This window comes from Furipterus horrens, unplaced genomic scaffold, assembly GCF_987537825.1.
Source record: "Furipterus horrens unplaced genomic scaffold, mFurHor1.1.pri manual_scaffold_13, whole genome shotgun sequence".
NCBI classification, from domain to species: Eukaryota; Metazoa; Chordata; class Mammalia; order Chiroptera; family Furipteridae; genus Furipterus; species Furipterus horrens.
The window spans coordinates 28020504-28035676 of NW_028327183.1; the positions used below are offsets into that span (position 1 = coordinate 28020504).

The 15173-nt window shown below is 41.1% G+C and overlaps 1 protein-coding gene across 1 annotated transcript in view; it reads left to right on the forward strand.

The window, feature by feature from the left end:
• USP10 (ubiquitin specific peptidase 10) overlaps nucleotides 1–15173 on the forward strand; it is a 64622-nt gene that overhangs the window by 42349 nt on the left and 7100 nt on the right. The window contains exons 5-11 of the mRNA XM_090260994.1: nucleotides 6196–6287; nucleotides 6830–6939; nucleotides 7349–7404; nucleotides 7614–7717; nucleotides 8878–8977; nucleotides 9710–9887; nucleotides 12497–12662. Coding sequence (XP_090117120.1) covers nucleotides 6196–6287; nucleotides 6830–6939; nucleotides 7349–7404; nucleotides 7614–7717; nucleotides 8878–8977; nucleotides 9710–9887; nucleotides 12497–12662 — 806 coding nt within the window. The remainder of the gene's footprint in view (nucleotides 1–6195; nucleotides 6288–6829; nucleotides 6940–7348; nucleotides 7405–7613; nucleotides 7718–8877; nucleotides 8978–9709; nucleotides 9888–12496; nucleotides 12663–15173) is intronic.

A 15173-nucleotide genomic window follows, 5' to 3' on the forward strand; every position in this document is an offset into this window, starting at 1 on the left:
AGCATATCTGATTTGATATGTATATGTCCTTGCTGATGTTTATGATATGTCTCTATTTTATAGAACTAAATTGAGACCCCATCACTTAATAAAACATAAGTTGGCCTGTAATCAGTGAACAATGGTACATTTGAGTTGCTTTGCTGTCCTCCACATGGTGAGGTAACCAAAATAGTGTATGTTCTTCCAAAGTGATGTAATGAGGAAAAGAAAAGAGCTGGAGAATGTTCTGGACCATTAGGAAGATGACAGATGGAAAAGCAGATCAACACAACATATCAGAATGTCAGTTTACGACCAGTTATTGAGTCTTTTAAGAATCAACGAAAGTTCTGCACTTTGCATTTTCATGGCTTTTTAAATGGTAGTATGACGTCTAAATCCTAATTTTAGGAAAACAAAATTTGATGTGTAAAATGTGTACAGGGATAACCATAGCTTATATTGACTTAAAAGTTTTCCGTTATTGAGTTTATAAATCATTTCATTTGAATGGTATGTTGCAACATGTCAGCTACTCTGTATGTCTTAAAATATAAGAAAGGTATTTACTCATTTTTTCTTATGTCAGATTTCATAGTTAAACTTCAATTCAGCCATTTAGTGTTTGAGCTACTACAAAACTGAAGACTTCAGTTTCAGTTTCTCATCTTTTGTGTGATATAGAGTCATTCTGGCATTTTTGAACCATTCCAATAACATTGTTTTGGAGAGACCCACCAACTCCTTTGAAGAAAAGGTGGATTGGGGAAGCCATCTTCGTAAAGTTGCTCTCTAAAGGGTTCTAAGCAGTAAAATTATACCAACAATGATGAAGAAGGGAAAAGTTTGTTATTCTAGTAAACTTGTGATGGATTTGCCCTAAAAGAAGGAAAAATAAATTACCAACAGTGCTGACTTTGGACCACATGTCATATTTCAAGTTTCAGCCTCAGGAAATAACCGTGCCTTCTCTCCTTTATGGCTGTCCTTTCTGGTTTTGATTCTTTTCACTTCTGTAATTATAGTGCTTATTGGACTTTAGGCTAGGAATAAAATAGTAATGGAAATGGTGATATTGTTATAAAAAGAACTTAATTAAATACAGCCAAGAGTTACATGAAAAAATTAAAAGCAGTATTCAGTGGCTTATCTGTAGGTCACGAATAATTGACTTTTGAATTATAGCAATAGGATTCATTCATTTTAACAGGATTCAGTAATAGTGATGGGTGACTACAGAAATTAGAATGGTCTTTGCATCTGTGCTGTTTTACTTGGAGGAAGAGCAGAAGTGCACATGTGAACTTCATCAGAAGTCAGTGTCTGGCTCCATTTGTGGCTATTGAGATTATTCAGGGAGAAAAGGCGTGATGCACAATATGTTACAAAAGTGAACTTTTAAATTATTTGGATATTTGCTTTTAAGAGAAAATCCTAGACAATAAGATAATTAACCCTAATTTTTTACAATTTTTCAGTCCTTTGGAAGTAGGACTTTATTAATATATGCTGACAACTTAATTTTAAGGAATTGAAGCTAACATTTCTTGGAGTACTGAAAATTGTTCTCTGAAACTCTTCCATAAATCAATATTAGCTCTTTATTTTCTAATAAGGATCATGCAGCATCTGTAATGAGTTGACTGTGCTGCTAGGTGTTTTGTGTACATGTGTTACATCATTACACACTAGCCTCCCCAGAGCTGCTTGTAGTGCAGTCTCTGTTACAGGTGAGGAGGGAAGTCATCTGCTGCCAGGTATGAAATTAATGAAGTGGCAAAGCCAGGGTGTGAACGCAAGTGTCTGGTTTGTCTTCCTGGACTCTTGCCCTTGTCTGCTTTTCCACAGGGGCGCGCCTGGAGGCTTTCTGAACAATGTGATAGAGTGACCTTTAAAGTTCACTGGGTCATTTCTGTCAAATTGGAATGCAGTCATTTAGCATAACCAACAACTTTGGGATCCAGATGTCCATTTCATCCTGTGTTACTGTCTGACATGTACTTAGAGTATGCCATTCACTATCTAGGTCAGTGAGTAACGATTGGCCTTGCCTTGAGGGTTGTTTACAGAATAAGATAGGAAAGAAACAGATGGAGGCAGCTTTTATTGGCAGAAAGAGAAGTAATCATTTGCAGAGGGATGTGGAGAAAGGAAGCAAGGAGAATTGATGTAGCCAATAGGGGATGGCATTATCAGGCTAGGGACAGGCCATGAAGTTCTGTCACCCTGAAAGGGGAAGGCTCAGCTGAGTAGTTAGCAGTGTGAGGGTGTTGTCTATAAGGAGCTTCCTATCTGGGGAAGGAGCTACACACCCCCACGACAAGGCAGACACTGATGGTGTCTTGCTGTGAGATAAATGGTGTGCAACTCTTAGATGCCTTCGAGTAGGCTGTTTCCAGTTGTTGTCAGTCTTACTTTGAAAGTAGTGATTCTGTATTTTAGCTTATGGAAGACTTGCCACAATAGAGAAGGTTTTGCTAGAATAATAGCATAATCAAGGAAACTAGGTTGTTCGGTGTCTCTTATTTCCTAAGTCTGTAAGGACTTACTAATCTACATTCGTGAATATTGTACCAGAAGGCTGTTTCGAAGAATGTTAAAGACTTGGAGCTAGTTTTGTATATTTGCTAATAAATCTTTTCTTTCTGCATTACATTTCAGAGTTTTTTCCTGTTTAATTTTGTAGACCTGTCTACTTGGAATGCTCTGTTACTTGCAGTTATTGAACAAACCACTAGGTGATGCTAAGAGACTTCATATTGTGGAAGATCAACAGTGAAACTGCTTTCTTACCTGTCTGCTCCTTAAAAATAAGCAAACCTACAGTAATGGCCAGAAGCTGGCATCGATTTAAGGGAAGGGTTGATGTAGAAACTAAAGATTTCTGTCCAGCCAGTACCTGCTGTTTCCCAGCTGAATGTTGGAAAGAAGACAGCTAATATGTAGTCCATTTTAAGTTGGATCTATTCTCTTGATTCCACACGGTTTGAATGTTTCATCCTCCAGGTGTGCAGATTATTCCGGGCATGCAGCTTAGTTAAGAACATAGGAGGAGATGCATTTTTCAGTGGAGCTTAGAGCAATTATTTCTCAACGTTTTTGCACCTGCTTCCCTTTTGAGAGGAGTTAGCCTTGTCATAAATGATTTTTTAACAAGATATGAATTTAAAGTACTATTGATTGTCTATGATTTTTTTTTTCTTTTTTTTAAGTCTGTTAAAACAGTTGACATGGAAGGGAAGTTTCAGATAGATCTTGTATGCCTGCCCTGGTCATTTTCTTTCCATTTCCTTCAGTGCCTGTACTGGACAGGAATTAATGTCATCAGACCTCTTCCTCACCTCCCCCTTGGACCTTCACCCCAAACCCACATCCTAGAAGACTTGCCCTCCTGTGCCCTTGAGACCCTGGAACCTGCTTCTGCCCCCACTACTAATTCAAACTGTCCTGTCCTTCTGGATCACTGTTACAGGTTCTTCTCAGCCTGTCACTTAGGCACAGTGCTACTTAGGGTTCCATTTCTGACCCATTGCTTTTTTTCTTGCAGTACGTGTTGTCAGAATGCACTGTGTCAGCCCTGAACTGCAGGGGCCTGTGTGTATGTTAAGTATAGATATGTTACTTGTGGGTCTCTGAGTATAAGTATGCTGTTTACTGGCATCATCTGAGTGCCTCTTACCAGCACCTCTGAAAAGGAAACTCATTATCTCATCACAGCACAAAACAGAAAAGAACCCACTCATCCTGTCGTATTTCTTCTCTGGGTAGAAGCCACCAGTTATTCCAGCTGAAGCTGTTCTTCTGGTATCAGCTGCCAGTCGTCATCGGCCCCTGGCTGCCTCAGCGTTTCTCCAGTCCTCGTACTGGGCTGAGCACTCCTTCCACTGATCCCTTTCAGCTTCGCCTGCCCTGTGATGTCCCTTCTTCACTGTCTGAAAGCTCTCCAGCAGCAGGGCCACCTCTTAGCCATCTGCCTCCGGGAGCTGGTGCCTAGGCAGGGCTCTGCAAATGGCAACGTGTTGCTTAATGGAGGTCCTGGTGTTAGGAAGACAGTTGTTTTTGAGTCTTACAGTTCTGTAAAAACTTATTAATAGGTTTTAGGTGCAAAAATACTGTGGCAGAAGTTTACAGGTGTCATGCTGTGTGTTCATTTGGGATTGATGCTTATTTGAAAATGCATTTTTTTGTAGTGTTTATATTAAATAACTGTGGCTCACATTGGAAATTATGGACTTTTGTGATAATATAACTCAAAGAGATGTCTAAGATCTTCGACTTACAATGGATTTTTACCTGTGGAGAAAAGTTAGTATTTGAAGACTTAAGAGTAAAAGGATTTTAAAATGGAACACGTTGTCTACTGAGAAGAAAGAGCCTAGCCTCTGGAGTCAGACCCGGGTTCACGTGTCGGCTCAGTTACGTGACCTGTACCAATTGCCTATCCCTTTGGACTTCAGTTTTCTCACCTGTAAAGTGGGAATGATACTGGTGTCAGTCTGACTGGTTGTTAGGATGATTAGGAGGAATACAGATAAAGCGCCTAGCTCAGTGTCTTGCCACATGACCAGCATTGTCTGTGCTGAGTGTTGTCACTTGGAGGCTTGTGGTTCAGTTCTGTAACTGATGTATTACTCGTTGAAGGCCCAGTACTGTTCCCTGTAGTAAGAGAGGTGAGAGGAGTTTTGCAAGCTTAGTCTAATTGAAAGATTCCATTGGGTTCTCTTGAGCCTGTAATGTTTCACTTTTTATATGAGGGGAAAGTTATTCCCTGTGCTTACTCATTTAGAGGAAAGAGGACATTTACTCTGACAGGAGGGAGTGGGTGAGTGTATGTTGACATTAGAATTTTACAAATTAATTTCTTCGTTTAATACTTAAGACTGGGACCTGCCCGTCCAACTGTGCTTTAGAAAAGGCTTCTTTTGTTTGAGTGATGTCTTGGATGGACGCTGCTACCAAATGTATGCTCTCCTAGTGCTTCTTTCCTAACCCACAAGTTAAAATTAAGGGAGGCTGTTTGGCCACACACTGACCATGCATTTCAGGTGCTGGCTGTGCGACCTTGCTCGTGTGTAATCACAGGCAGCTAGTTAACCATTCCGAGCCTCAGTTTCCTTAGTGGTGAAAGGGGGACAGCAGTGGTACTCTTGGAGTATTAAGGATCAGGCATAGCCAGTTACTTGTAAGTAAATTGTAAAGTACTTGCTAAGTGTAGAAGGTGTCCATAAATTGTAGCTCTCGCTGTTACAAAGTTCACTAGAACACTATAAATCATTAATTTTAAAAAAATCATTAGAACACTGCATAAAGATGGCATTTATAGCAATCTTATGACTATGAAGAAGAGTGATGTTCAAGGGTGAAATCTGAGGATAAGAAGCTTGTTGCTGAACAGAATAAGGGGATTCCAGTGTACAAAACAGTCCCTAAACTCTACTTTTAAATACAGTTTAATTAGTAGGAGACAGTGGTCTCAAGAAGGAGTATCGTCATTCACTGAACAGCCACTGAGCCCCGACTGTGATGTTTTGTGTACTAAAGTAGTTGTTGGGGATGCAGACACGAGTGAGAGGCTTTGCATGCAAACACCTTTCCCGCAGTGGTCTCGGGGACCACGCTGTTGCTGTCAGTGTTTAAGGAAAAAAGTCTTTATCTTTTAAATCTGTTCTCTACTACTGACATACTGTTTTTTAAGCTTTTTCTGTTTCTTATTCATGCTCCCTAGTTATATTCCCACAAGAAGACAAATATATATTGGTGCTTGGGGGAAAATAATTTTTTAAAAATTTCAGTCATTGCTCTGGCTGGATGGCTAAGTTGGTTGGAGTGTCATCCCATACACCATGAAGCTGTGGGTTTAATTCCTGGTCAGGGCACATACCTAGGTTGTGGGCTCAATCCCTGGTCAGGGCGTGTATGAGAGGCAACCTGTCGGTGTTACTCATATTGATGTTTCTTTCTCTCTTTCTCCCCAACTTCCTCTTTCTCTGGAATCAATGAAAACGTATCCTCAGATGAGGATTAAAAAAATTAATCATTAAATAATGTACATGATGTTGAATGGAATGAAGCTTTAACATTGTATGCCTTTTCTTTGGATTTGTGCTTTATTGGCAGGGTTTTGAACACTCTCAGAATAGAGCATAAAAATTTACTTCAGTGTTATTCACTAGATGTCATTAACTTCTTAAATATGCTTCTTTACACTTTCAGAGTTACTGGAGAATGTAACCCTAATACATAAACCGGTATCATTGCAACCCCGTGGACTGATCAATAAAGGAAACTGGTGCTACATTAACGCTGTATCCTTAGATGCTGTCCCCAAGACCGGCTCACTAAAGTCTTCTCTTCCTTGGGCACATTTGACTTAGTTCAGCTTCCCTGGGCCGTCTACCCTAAATTTTGAATCCAGAATCTTGGTTCCTTTCTTAGTCTGCCTACCTTGCTTATAAACAGTGTTATTCCTGACAAACACCCCCACCCCCCAGTTTTTTGCTGACCCTGTAATGGCAGAATCAGGCACGTTTTAGTCTCAGTAGAGTGGTCCCAAATGATAGGGCAGGGTGACCGTTTACTACTGGAAATTTTGTTTTCGTTACTTTGATTATCTTGATTGAATCAAATTCTTGTATGTAAACTGCTAATTGCGGAGTGAACCCTTCTGTGGATATCAAAAGGCAGTTACCCCATGATTATTTGGTTTATTCCCTTTTGTGTTTACATACCTAAGTTGTTCAGTGTCCTTGGCTTACTTCGTTATGTATGCTCTTGTGCTTGATGTGCCTTTTGGAAATTTGGCGGGTCTGTTTGATTTCCTTTACACTTCCTTACTGCCGATGCGTAGACCCTGCAGGCCCTGGTTGCTTGCCCTCCGATGTATCACCTGATGAAGTTCATTCCTCTGTATTCAAAAGTGCAAAGACCTTGTACGTCAACACCCATGATAGACAGCTTGTAAGTAAGGTGCTTAAAAATATGTTGAGGGAGTGGGTTTTCCCCCTCTGATAATTAGAATTCAAATAGTTTAGCAAAGTTCTTGATTTCCTGCAAATGAGTCCTATGATTTTTTAAAAAATTTATTTAGTATTTATGATTTTGTTAACCAGAAATGGAATTGGAACATTGTTTATGTCTTTTCTTTAGATTCAGTGTAATAAATTTTAGTATTTACCAGTTTAGCACTTAAAATTTACCAAAAACTTATATAGAAAAGATTTTGGAACTCACTAGCTATTATAGCATCAGTTGCCTAAAACTTGCTATCTTCATACTAATTAATATTTTACTTAGCCATCAAGGCTTTTTAGTAAAAGCATGTCTTTTAAAACAATGTACTACTAAACGTCTTTTCTCCCATGTTTAGTGTTCGGCTAATGAATGAGTTTACTAATATGCCAGTACCTCCAAAACCCAGACAAGGTGAGTAAAAATGAGGTCTTCTGATGTTATTGCATATTGGGAGTTGGGAAGTCAGATGATGGAAAGAAAATTTTAAAAAATATATAGGTTACTATATCTATGCTATTTTCAAATGGGCAGGTATGGGAGGGAATTTGGATGATTTTGTTTTTCGTCATTTTAAGACTTCCTTTTTGTTATGAACATCTTATGTCCTGTTTCCATTGCAGCTCTTGGGGATAAAATTGTGAGGGATATACGCCCTGGAGCTGCCTTTGAACCCACATATATTTATAGACTCCTGACAGTTATCAAGTCGAGCCTATCTGAAAAGGTTTGAGACTCCTCTATTTTTTAAAAAAATATTTTATTTATTTTTTGAGAGAGGGGAAGGGAGGGGAAAAGAAAAGGAGAGAAACATCAACGTGCGAGAGATACATCGATTGGTTGCCTCTCACACTACCCCAACTGTGGACCTGGCCCACAACCCAGGCGTGTGCCCTGACTGGGAATTGAACCAGCGACCCTTTGGTTTACAGGCCGGCACTCAATCCACTGAGCCACACCAGCCATGGCCAGGTCTCTTTTACTATAGCCAGTATAAAGTGTTAACCTTTTACTCCCATTTTGTACCTTAACTGTTGCTTATTCAGTGCTTGCTCTCTGCTTTTAAGTGCTGTGGTTAGTGGGTGTGTTCAGGAGATTTAGGTTTGTATGGAGTCAGTTGCTTGGATGGATTTAAAGAGGATTGTGGTTATCATCATAATCAGAGCCAACTCACATATCATTTACTGTGCACCAAGTACTGTTGTAAGTTCTTTTATGTGTTTACTTACTTAACCCCGCAAGTTAAGTATGATTCTTCTCTCCTTGTTACATTTGATAAAAGAGAAGTTGTTCAAGGTCACAGAGCTAATAGTGGCAGAGCCTGGTTTTGGAGTCAGCCCCGTGACCACTGCACTGTACTGCCTTTCAGGCAGCGTGGGTGTTGGGCCTGGAGCGGCGGCAGCATCCAGAAGAGTGTGTTGTCATCATACTCACGTGCTTCAGCAGCTCCTCGGCCCCTTGACCCAAGGACACCTTTGGGGCTGCTCGTTCCCCAGCGCTCAGTGTGAATGAGGACCCTGGGGTTCTGTGGTGGCGACGGGGCCCTGACAGCTAGTGCTTGCTCTTCTATTTCACTTAACAAAAGAAGGATAATGTATATTTATTGTAGAAAATTTCAGAAATACAGAAAAACATAATAAAAGTCCTTATTAGTTCTGTCACTTTAAGATTAAGTACTTAATCTGCCCCGTCTTTCCTTCATCTTCTCCCTCCCCCAGTCTGAGCTGCCCAAAGAACAACTCACCATGTTTTGGGGGGAAACACTTTATATGAAAATGTGTTGACGATTTAAGAGGCAGCATACTTTGAATATGCACGTATTAAATTCTTTGCGGGTCTCAGAAAGTAAGCGCTTAAAATTAATGTGATTGTATTTGTCCTTTTCAGGGTCGACAAGAGGATGCTGAGGAGTACTTAGGCTTTATTCTAAATGGACTTCATGAGGAAATGTTGAACCTAAAGAAACTTCTCTCACCAAATAATGAAAGTAGGTTATGATGTATTTGCTACAAAAGTGTGTGAACATTTTCTTAATAATTTTTAAAAAGTAAATGGTATATGCTCATCTGTTAAGTTACTTCCCCCCTGCCCAGTCATTTGTCCTTCAAAATCACTTACTTATTAGGAAAACTAGTTATTTTTACATTGCCTGTTATATACCACGGAGAATATTATATTTGGATAAATCTGAATTTATCCAAAACCTCTGCTTTTTTTCTTCAACTTCTAATAATGAAAATGATCAAACTGAAAAAAAACTTTGGTGAATTCCTGTATAACCGCTGGATTCTGAGGTTGTTAATATGTTGTCATTCTCTCTACATATGCACAAAGTGGATGTACACTTTTTTTCTGAATGATTCAAAATCAAGTTACAGATAACAGTTTAGTTCACCGCTAAGTGCTAACACATACATCTGCGGATAAGAGTATCCTTATCAAATTAAGAAAAGTAACTGTAACGATACAATAATATCTACTTTCTAGTCCATCTTCAAATTTCTCTGCTTCTCCCGAGAATGTCCTGTAAAGCTGCTTGTACAAGCAAGGGTTCAGTAGTCACGCACATTGTTCTTGTTCTTGGTGCAGAACACACCCGGATTTCATTGTAAAACTATGAATGACCAATCTGTGTAGGTGACGCATGTAGAACTTTTTTATTTTAATTTTTTTTGCTGTTCTTGTAAATAGTAACCTAAGCAGACTGTCTGCTTTTCAGAACTTACTATTTCCAATGGACCCAAAAGCCACTCAGTGAACGAGGAAGAGCAGGAAGAACCAGGCGAAGGAAGTGAGGACGAATGGGAGCAAGTGGGCCCCAGAAATAAGACTTCAGTTACTCGCCAGGCAGACTTTGTCCAGACCCCAATCACTGGCATTTTTGGTGGACACATCAGGTTTGTGCTTTTTTTCTGGAATCATTTAGTATTGTCTTTTGTCAGGGTTTTGAGATTTTGCTAAAGCGGGGGAGTATAAGACTTGTCCTAAGAAACTTTAACTTGATAGTTTACCTTTACACCTCTGTTCCCTCTCTTTTCTCGGACTTCTAATCCTTCTCTTGCCAGTCCCCACTTCTTTCACACCATCCATCGTGGCCTTCCTGCAGAGGGCACTGTGCCAGGAGCCTGGCGGCCACCGTGAGCCCCTCACTCCCTCCATCAGCATTACATTTCCTCAGTCCTGCCCTTCACAGCTAGGTAGCAAGGGAAAGACAAGTTAATCGAAATATGTGTTTTGTTAAGAGAAGAAATTCATGTATCTGATCGGAGGGATTTTAGGCACTGGGACCAAGTAAATTAGAAAGTTAAGGGAATGTGGGATAGATACTTTTACATGTGACCTAGGCTGGAGTACCTGGCACCTCCTCTGCCCCAGTTCCCTTAAACCAGCTGCTTTTTGCGCCTCCACCAAGGTTTATCTATTTACATGAGAGCCATTCGGTGCCACCATGATGGGAAATTCACTAAGACTCATGCCATCTGCGGGGTGGTTTACTCACACAGTCTGCAAGGACCTTATAGCACATTTCCTCTGAAGGCGTCTCAGCAGAACCTGCCAGGGGGCTGCTTTAGTGAGACTCTCGGCCTTTCGTTGTCCCAAATGCTGTGTACCCACGAGAAATAACACCCTTTAAGGCATCAAGGCTTAGTTCAGTCCCTCCCTGCTCTGAAACAACTTAGATCGAAACACCTTTCAACAGGCTAATGAAAACCTCAGGACTCCCTCCCAAGGTAGCCAGTGATGCTGTAGGAGTTAGAAGCCAATTGTGTCACCATGTGACCTTGAACAAGTTTTTTTTTGTCCCCCTCGTTGTGCGTTTCTCCCAGGGCCCTTTTCTGCTCTGGAGTCTCCGTGTCAGCCTGTAGTCAGTTGTGCTCTGAGGGGTGCCCAGCCTCCGACCGCTGCTGCTGTGACTTGGTTTTGCAGATATGGCTGCTTGGGTTGGGCTGTGCTGGGAGAAGGAAGCAAGTGTCCAGGTCTGTGAGCAGCAGTGAGAGGGGCCAAATATGCTTGGAGCTCTCCATCGGGCCAGCAGCCTGATGTTAGCATTCCTGGGCTCGCAGGGATGGGAGAGAGGGGTGATGAGGGAACAGAACAAGTGGGTGTAATGAGAGCACTATATTTCCCCCCAGGTGCACAATCAGAATTACAGTGCCACTGGTGGCCAGGCATTCCCACAGGTCCCAAGTTTGCCTGAGAATGACCAGTGGAAAAAGCCAGAATCTGCTTTGGGACATTTCTAGCTTGGCCTGAATGGCTCTGCCGTGGTCCCTAGCCTCAGCCTCTGTGGACTCTTTTTGTTGAAATTGGTTGTTATGTCTGTTTGAAAAATGGTAAAAGAAAGATAAGGAATTGTTTCTCATAATTTAGGAACTTTTCTTCTCTGTATAGCAGCTGTTGTTAAGTATGAGTCTTTATTCAGACCAGTTGAAAGGTTTTCTTCTAAAATTCCCCCTCTGCTGGTGGCTTTTCAGTTTCCCCAGAAAAACCAGAACCTTTCTTCACCTTTTTCCCCTGGGACACTTTTGATAAAATCCAGGCCCTTTGAGCTAAGAGGACCACTTTTTGATTTCTTCACCAGCTTTAATTAGTGGTTTTCCCACTATTCCTCTTCAGAACCAAGGGAGTAGCTATCAATCTCAAGTTTCTACATGAAAGGAGCATGGAGATACTTCCTAAGATGGTGCTGGGAAAACAGTGTATGAAAATTAAACCCTAAGCAGAAAAGTTTTTAGCTCGCTCTTCATACATCTGCTCTAAAAAGGCTGAATATCTAGCCACACCCGTTTTATTCCGTTTATAAACTAGGTCACTCAGGCTGCAGAAATAGAATCCCTTGTTGAACTCTTGGAATGTTTCCTTGCTGAGGCTAAGTGAGAGATGGGCCGAACACACACTTTTTACTCAGAAAAACTTAGAAAAAGAAAAATGAAATGAAAAACCAGCTAAGAAAACAAGGTTGAATTGGCAGCCTTCTTCTTGAGGGAGGTAACCCTGTTTCCTGGAATGTTAACTTGTTTTTTATTATATGCACCCTGCTCCTCTTCTTTGTAAGTCCTTTTTATAGGGGAAAATGCCATTAAAAATACTCTGTTTACCTTGAGGTTTCCTCTGTTTTATTAGAGCAGGCTATGATACCTTGAGAAAATGAAAAGTGTCAGCATTTTGAGGTCATGGCAAGATAGTCATATTTATTAACCGGTGCATTAAATGTGGAGTGGAGGTGAAGGAATTTGAAGGCGAAGTATGTTTTCTTCAGAGCACTTGAACTGGGGAAATTATCAACTGCTGGATTTAGTTGCTAGAAATACTTAGGAGGTGGCATTCGACAGAATTATTTTTAAATTCAGTATATTTTTGGCTTTTCTGTTCTCTCTGGTCTTCTGAAAGTGATATTGAATAATCTTATTTTCAGTGTTTATTCCTCTTCTCCTGTTGGATAATCTTAAGAGAAAGTCGGAAGGAGTGGTCTCTTAAGTTTTTTGTTTTTGTTTTCAATTCTTAGGTCTGTGGTTTACCAGCAGAGTTCAAAAGAATCTGCCACTTTGCAGCCATTTTTCACGTTGCAGTTGGATATCCAGTCTGACAAGATACGTACAGTCCAGGATGCATTGGAAAGCTTGGTGGCAAGAGAATCTGTCCAAGGTTATACCACAAAAACCAAACAGGAGGTATATTCATGGTTGATCTTGAACCTTTCTACTGAGGCACTCTGGTGTGGTAGAAAGAACACAGAATTAGGTATGAGGACAAGTGGATTTGAGTTCTGCCTCTTAAATCAATTGCTTAAATTTTTTAGACTGAAAGTTTCCACATTTTTAGATGAAATGGTTGAAACAGATGATCCTAACAATCTCCTTTAGCTCTGAATCATGTAGCACAAGGTAATGGTCTTGTAGATTACTTATCCCGAGCTACACTTAATTTTCTGGCAATCTAATCACAATGCCACAAAATGAGTACTACCACTGTCAGAATCTGAATAGCTTATTTACATTCCTGATATCCTGGAGTACTATTTCATGAGATTAGTTAAGACATAAAAGAGATTCATAGCACACCTGTGTTTGCATTTGATTGTAGATCTCCAAAGATACTGAAATATTGGAAGGAATTGTTCTGGCGCCTGCTGCTCTTTGATTTGATCTGAAAATGATAAAAGTCAGTCTCTGGGAGTCGAGAAGCAGATTATAGCTTAGCATGGTGTACTTGTCTGCTTAGTCAGGAGAGATGGATAAGCTTCTGATCTCCAAAAGCTTATTAGGTCCTAGCTGTCCAGATGTGCCCATTTATGCCAGTTTCTGACTACAGTTGAAAATGTTTTCTCCATTTTATATCCTAAGTTGTGGCAGTGAATTCATAAACGTGTGTTGGAGAGATGAGTGCAGGCTAGTTATGGGCAGTCTTTTTTGAACAGTTTACAGTATTCCTGTGAAGCTTGAATTAAATAATAGGAAGGGGACCAAAAGACACCTGGGATTATCTTCTGGAGGGCAGGCCCCTTGTAGTACAGGCTTCCCCGCTAGGGGAGTGTTCTAGGAACCCATCTGTATTGGTGCACCAGCTGGCGTTGTGATGAGAGGCTGCGTTTGGCTTTAGTGAAATTTTTTTTTTGAGGACTCTTTCAACATGTTTGCCCATTTCTGCTGGGTGATTTATGAACATACCTGCCTACACCATGCTGAGTGTTCAGTAGTTTTTGACCAAAAAACAGCATGACCCCACCCTTCCTATTCACCCAGCCTTGCCCTGAGCAACTTTTTTTTTTTGTTTCCTGGGATGAAAAAAGTCCTCAAAGGGAAACATTTTGCCAATGTGGAAGAGGTGAAACAAAAAATGGCAGAAGCACTAAAAGGCATGAAAATTGATGAGTTGAAAAACTGTTTTGAACAGTGGATAAAAAGTCTTGCTAGGTGTATTGCATCAAATGGAGAGTACTTTAAAGGTAACTAAAGTTTAAACATGTAAGGCTAAATACAGAATTTTATATAAATAAATTCTGGTATTTTACGCGCCCCCCCCCCCCCCCCCCCCCCCCCGTAGTGTGTAGTGGCTGCAAGGTGAAGAAAGATGTCCCAGTGTAGAAAACCTGGCAGCTCTTTGCATGGCTGAGGTTGCCTTGCAGCTAGTGCCCTCAGCGAAGAACAAACGTAGTAGGTGTTCCTCTGAGGTCTCCTGTTTTGGATTGGTCAAGCCAGTCTTTTGAGGGATTTGCAGGAGTTATGCCTAATCTTCCGCCCTATTTTCTGATTGCTTCTCATAGGCGGTTTTGTTTAAAATATAAAAGTGGTGGGAGCCAGTGACAGAAATGTGGCCGCTGGCTTCACGAGTAAGCTGAGGGGATTCTGGTGGTGGATCTTAAAGGAAGAGAAAGATAGTGGACACCTGTTTCAGGGAGGTTGGTTTGTGTGGCAGGATTGTGAGTGTGGCTGTGGGGACTGTCCCTTTGGCTTGTCCGTGGCAGCCGTGACTCCAGAGGTTGAGTCCTGGCCGCTGTGGCGCGCTCCCTGCTCTCGTTTCTGAGCCAGCCGTGCGGGTCTGCCTACCAGTCCTGCTGCCTGGCTTTCCCCGGGCTGCTGGGAACGCCTTTCGAGGAGTGTGTTATCCTCTCTTTGGCCTCTGCTGCACTTAAACTTGGAGGGGGTGGAGTGGGAGGTGTGAGTTGAAATAGGGGTAGTTGTCGGCCTGTTGTCAGAGGGTGGTAAAGAGAGAGGATTTACTCTAGATGGCACGGTTAGAGGAAGGATTCGAGGAGGAAGTGGTGTTTGGTGGGGCCTTGGACACGCAAAAGAACCAGGCTGACTGTTGCAGGTCCATGGCCGTGGTGACGCGTGCTTATCAGAGAAGCGTGGGAACACTCAGAAAAGCGATGCTCGAGGAAGGAACATTTGGGACAGTTTGTGATTTCTGTAAAGAGCAAATAACACATTTTCTGGAGTGTGGGGTTTTTATTTTGTTTTTTTAATATTGAATTTGATTACATTTTTAGGACAAGTGTTTTTTTTTTCTGTGGGAACACGGGATGATGGTCCATGGGAAAAGATGATTATACAAAATATTTGTTATATAGAAAAGGTTTGTTTTGTTGAGTGATAAGAAAGTGCCTCGATTTGTCTGGAAACCCAGAACACATTTAATAATTTCAGGTTAGCCTCCTAGAGAACTGCCTGAAGTGTAAGGTC